Below are 5,625 nucleotides of genomic sequence, written 5' to 3' on the forward strand. Positions count from 1 at the left end.
TCTGTGTGTCACCACCTGGGCGGTAGGGGATGGCAATGACCTCAGAAGTCACCATGATTAAACATTGTGACAGCTGGGGACAGGCTGGGACGTCCTGGTGGCCACAGCATTGGCAGAGACGGGGACAGAGAGGGTGACATCACCTTTACTGAGCCTGGCACGTGGCATCATGTGATATGTCCAACACCACAGTGTCCCTGTGACACTGGGGTCTCGTGTCGTGGTGGACGGGATGGCATCACCTTTACTGAGTCCAACAGGTGGCACCATGTGCCACAGTGTGACATGACCTATGCCATAGTCTCCTGGTGACTCCAGCCTCCCTGTGGTGCCAGTACCAGCACCAGAGGAGGTGACATCGCTTTTACTGGCACATGGCACTGTGTGACACGTCCCACAGCCCAGTGTCCTAGTGGCACCAGTGACCCACATGGTGGTGGAAGGGTTGGCATCATCTTTACTGAGCCTGGCAGGTGGCACAGTGTGACACATCCCACACCCCAGTGTCCCAGTGTCACCAGTGTCCCACACAGTGCCAGCACCGGTGCTGGGGTTAGAGGAGGTGACAGCACCTTTACTGGGCCTGGCACGTGGCAGCATGTGACACATCCCATGCCCTGATGGCACCAGTGTCCCCATGGTGCTGGGGTCAGGGGTGGGGACACTGGCTTTACTGCGCCCGTCCCATGGCACACAGCTCAGTGTCCCCATGTCCCCAGGTCACACCTGGCGGTACGTGCCATTGTAGGTGAAGGGCTCGGGGTGGACACAGGCGCCAGGGCTGGAGGGAGTCCAGCGCTGGATCTCCAGGCGGGAGCAGGTCGGGGGGTCCAGTGGCCGCACGATGACCGGAGCTCGCGAGGCCACCGACGGGTCCTCGTTGAAGAAGTTGAAGGGGCGCAGGAAGAAGCCAACAGCGTTGCCGGGGGTGGCTGTGTTGGGGATGTCCTCGGCATGGGGCACGTGCAGGAAGCCCACGGTCACCCAGGCCACCAGGTCCTGGGAGGGGACACACCACAGTGTCAGGGGGGGCACCATGGTCTGCCCCACTGCGGGACACCCGTGGGAGATGGGGATATCCTTGGGAACTGGGGACCCCCTTGGGTTGGGGAGCCCTGTGGATGCTGGGGAGACCCTGGGAGCTGGGACACCCCTTGGATCTGGGGAACCCCCAGAGCTGGGCTCCCCTCTGGAGATGGGAACCCCCTGGGCCCCTCAGCAGCCCCCAGCCCTGCGTCCCTCCATGTGCCCAGTGTCACCTGGTCCTCGATGGTCTCGTTGTCACGGATGAAGCTCTCGAAGGTGACCGGGGGCTCCCAGGGGTCATTCTGAGTGTAGATGCTGCTGCTGCTCGGCTCGTTCTCGTGGCGCCGTGTCACAGCCAGGTGGTACCTGGGGTGGGTGAGGGGTGGGGTCAGCCCGCGGGTGAGGGAGTCCCTGTCCCAGCTCTGCCTGGCTCCCCGGCTGTGTCACCCACGGCCGTCACATCAGGGGGACAGAGGGCTGGTCAGGGGCCAAGAGTCCCCAGGTTTAAGAGCTCCTCAGCTCCTGAGGGGTTCCCCAACTCCAGGGGGATTCCCAAAGTCCCCAGAGGAACTCCCAGCACCCGAGGGGTTTCCTAAACCTGGAGGGCCCCAGCCCTGGGAGACTCCTCAGATCTTGAAGGGCTCCCCAGTTCCAGGGATTCCTCAGCTCCCGAGAGATTTCCCAGCTCCCAAGGACTCTTCAGCTTCCAGGGGTTCCCCAGCTCTGAAGGCCCCCTCAGCTCTGAGGTGTCCCAAAGCCCTATGGGCTTCTCCAGCTCTCAATGGCTCTCCCCAGCTCCAGGGGAGATCCCAGTTCCAGGGGTTCCCAGAGTCCCGAAGTCCTACTCCAGCTCCAGGGCAGCATGGGAAGGTTCCAGCACGGGAAGGTGCCACCACAGGAAGGTGTGACCAGGGGAAGGACGCCACGGCCCCACAGGTGACTCTGGTGGCTCAGCACACAGCTGGCAATGCCAGAGTCCCCATGCAACCTTGTCGCCATGCCGTGGGACTCCCACCTGGCCCAGGTGACGCCGCGCTCCTCGCGCCACCCGCGGGGCAGCACGGGCCCGGCGTGGGAGCTGAGCTGCAGGCGGAAGGTGCGGCGGTGGCCCCAGCGGTTGCGGCGGCGCGGGTTGGAGAAGAGCAGGTAGCGGGGGGCAGGACGGCCCAGCGGCAGAGCAGCCTCGCGCTCCCGGCGCCGCGGCTCCCGGTGCAGCCATGGCTGAACCACTCGTGCCCCTGTGCTCCAGGGGTTGGAGATGTTCTCAAAGCGAATGTCCATCGTCTCAAAGCTGTTCCCAGAGCCTGTGGGGATGGGGTGTCGGTGGAGCAGGCATGGTGGCATGGAACACCAGGTGTGAGGGTGGTCCCACCCACCGTAGAAGGGGGGAGACACTGGGGGCATGTCACCGTGGATGTGGGCTGGGACCCTGCAGAGATGCTAACATGGAGGGCTGAGATGCCACCACTATGGAAGACTGTGACCCCATAGACAACACACCACCAAGGGCTGGGACCCAGTTTGAGACACCAGCATGGCGAGGTGGGACATTGAGATGCCACCATGGAGGGCTGGGACACCATGGAGATGCCACCACCACCACAGTGGGCTGAGACTTCAGGAGATGCTCCCATGGATGTGGCCTGAGAAATACCACCATGGGGGACTCAGACTCCACAGTGATGCCACCCCATGGTCCCAGCCATCAACCCATGGGGACAGATGCCACCACCCATGGAGGGTGCGCTGCAGAGATGCCACCATGGAGGGGCATCACCATCCGAGGGTCCAGGTGATGCCCAGGTGATACCACCCTTCCAGGCACAAGGCACCCCAGCCCCTGGAACCCAGTGTGGGTCTGACCCCTCTCTCCCAGCTCCCTCCCCATGGCCAGGGTGCATGGGGAGCTGTCAGGACCCTTCACCTGCCACATCCAGGTCCACCTTGTAGTGCACCAGGTGGGTGTGGATGTTGCCCAGGAGGTGGCTGTGCACACGGCTGCCATAGCGCCGGCCCTCCGGTGTGTAGAAGGTGGCATGGATGTAGCCAGTGGCGTGGACCTTGGCCTCCAGGACACCGTTGGGGTAGAGCAGGAAGTCCCAGATGTAGTCGTAGTTGTAGACAGTGGAGGTGGTCCTGAGCACCAGTGCCCGCCCCTCCAGCCCCGCGTAGAAGTGGAAGCCGCCCTGGAAGTCACTGTCGAAGTGGCGGCGCAGTGGGACACCCGTGGGCAGCTCGAAGACGCAGAGGGCGTGGCGGAAGCGCACAGGGCCATCGGCATCCAGCAGGTGGTAGGCGTCCAGGAAGGTGGCCGTCTCGGGACAGTCCACACCGCGTGCCAGCTCGTAGCTGGAGGCGCCCATGGCCCAGCCGGCGTCCATGTACTTGGTCTGCATGGCGGCCGGCGAGTGGCCGCCGTAGAAGGCGATGGCCTCCTGCACACTCAGCTCATAGGCCACACGCTCACCATCGAAGCGCACGTCGAAGAGCTGCAGGCCGGCGGAGGAGCGCAGCCGGAACGCCAGGCTCCAGCCGCCGTACTCCAGCCGGTTGCCGCGCAGCCGGTAGCGTCGGCCCTGCGGCTCGCACACCTTGGCGCCGTGCACCTCGGTGGGCGTCCCACTGGCAAAGCTCCCTCGTGGCTCGTAGCTGGAGAAGAGCTGGCGGGCGGGGGGCTCAGGCAGGCGGGCCAGGGGCAGTGTCCCCTGCGCGTGGCTCTCGGCCAGCTCCCGCACACTGCCGAAATACCGCCCATTGTACCAGAGCTGCCGCACGGCCCAGTGCTGCGGGTCAGGGTCCCGGTGGTCCAGCAGCACCTCCAGCCCCACGGGGTGCAGGAAGAAGCCCTCGACGAAGCGCTGGATCACCAGCCACGTGCGACGCTCGCCGGGGCCCAGGCCACGCGGGGCGATGTCGGAGAAGGTGAGGCAGCGCTTGGAGCAGTTCTGGAAGCCAAACCCGGAGACCTCGCGCAGCATCGGCTCCAGCGGGGCCATGGCAGCCACCAGTGCCTCGTGCAGCAGCTCATACTCCAGCTGCGTCATGGGCCGCGCCGAGAAGGGCACAGCACGGCCGCCCTTGAAGCCCAGCAGCCTGTAGCAGCTGGGGTGCGGCAGAGGCCCCACGGCCAGCTCGGTGACGTTGGGCTCCGCTTGTGCCCCAAAGAAGATGACGGCACGAGCTTCGCGCTGTGGCCGAGCCCCACCGTGCTCCAGGAACCGCAGCGCCGAGCGCTTCTTGGGGGGCAGCAGCTCCACCAGGAACAGCGAATTCTTGGCCAGGGGTCTCCCCTGGCTCGGGGACAGCCCCAGCTCCGGCCGCCCCATCAGGAAGGTCCGCACAGCCCGGAGCTCCACCGGGGACAGGTCGGCAAAGATGGACGCAGGGTCAGGGGTGTCCGCGGAGGGGCTGGAGGAGGCCATGGTCACCAGCAGGGCCAGCGCCCAGGGGAGCCCCAACAGCCACATCCTGGGGGACACGGGGAGAGGGGGGTCAGCGCTGGAGAGGGGAGTGGGGGACAGCTGAGCACCCCCTGCTCCAGCAGTGCCACCATCCTGGCAAAACTGAGAGCACCACGGGGTCATCCCCAGGAAAACCATGACCACTGCGGGGGGACCACCAGGAAAAATGAGGACATCATGGGATGACTCCAGAAAAAACAGGGGGACCACAGGGTCACTCCCAGTGAAATCAGAGACACCACAGATGACCCCAGGGAAAGTGGGGACACCGTGGGGTCACCCCCAGGAAAACTAGGGTCCAAGGGGTGACCTCCAGAAAAACTGGGACCACCGCGGGGGACCACCAGAAACACTGAGGACATCATGGGATGACCCCAAGGAAACTGGGGACACCATGGGGTGACCCCCAGAAAACCTCCCATCCCTCCCGGAGCCCCCAAACCCTCCCTCAGGGAGGCTGTTGTCACCCAGCCCAGCGCTGAGTCCCCCTGGGTGGCCATGGTGAGACCCCCAATGTCGGGGTCCCCGAGGAGCCCCCCAGGCCCCCCACTCACCTGCCGTGGCTCCGCCGCCCCATCGAGCAGCGCTGCGGCTCTCTGCCCGGCCCTGGGGCACTGACCCCCCTCTGCCCCTCCTCGCCCGGAGCACTGACCCCCCCCTTCCCCGCCCCCCAGGGCCACTGCCCCCCTTCCCGCCCCCTCCCCGCCCCTTCCCCAGCCCGCCCGGGGTCAAGGCCACGGCAGGAGTGTCCCCCGCTGTCCCCACCGGGCCGCACCCCATTCCCCGCAAAAATCCGCACCTTCGCTGTCTCCGCCGCATCGCGCCCACGCGGGGGGGGCTGGGGAGGGAGCCCCCGGTATGGACTGCCGGCAGCGACCCCCGGCAGCGACTCCCGGTAGCGACCCCCGCCCCCCCGCGGGTTAATGATCACCCGGGGGGGGCACAGAGGCGCCGCGGCCGCCCGGTCGTTGTCCCCCCCGCTCCGAGCGATCAGTTCCGGGGATGAGGAGAGATAAGAGCCTGGAGAATCCCACGGGAAACCTCCCAGAGCTGCCGGGGGTGCGGGGGCGCTCCGGACCCCCCCGGAGCCCCTCCTGCTCCGAACAGCTCCCCCGACGCGCCTGCCTCCCCAAATCCA

At 66.1% G+C, this 5,625-nt stretch overlaps 1 protein-coding gene across 4 annotated transcripts in view; it reads right to left on the reverse strand.

Moving 5' to 3' along the window:
• Window positions 1–5,127, reverse strand: part of AOC1 (amine oxidase copper containing 1) — a 30,014-nt gene extending 24,887 nt beyond the window's left edge. For 3 of the 4 annotated variants that reach the window (XM_085049985.1, XM_085049986.1, XM_085049987.1), the window contains exons 1-5: window positions 5,042–5,127; window positions 2,951–4,494; window positions 2,042–2,330; window positions 1,260–1,392; window positions 720–999 (exon numbers count right to left, since the gene is read on the reverse strand). In XM_085049985.1, coding sequence (XP_084906111.1) covers window positions 721–999; window positions 1,260–1,392; window positions 2,042–2,330; window positions 2,951–4,494; window positions 5,042–5,064 — 2,268 coding nt within the window. In that variant the 5' untranslated portion in view covers window positions 5,065–5,127 and the 3' untranslated portion in view covers window position 720. Of the gene's footprint in view, window positions 1–127; window positions 1,000–1,259; window positions 1,393–2,041; window positions 2,331–2,950; window positions 4,495–5,041 lie in introns of those variants that run through there. The other variant, XM_085049984.1, reaches the window with a different exon arrangement.
• Between the last annotated feature and the right edge of the window lie 498 nt (window positions 5,128–5,625).

This window comes from Lichenostomus cassidix, chromosome 2 (genome assembly GCF_008360975.1).
Source record: "Lichenostomus cassidix isolate B80296 chromosome 2, HeHo_3.0, whole genome shotgun sequence".
Classification (NCBI taxonomy): Eukaryota; Metazoa; Chordata; class Aves; order Passeriformes; family Meliphagidae; genus Lichenostomus; species Lichenostomus cassidix.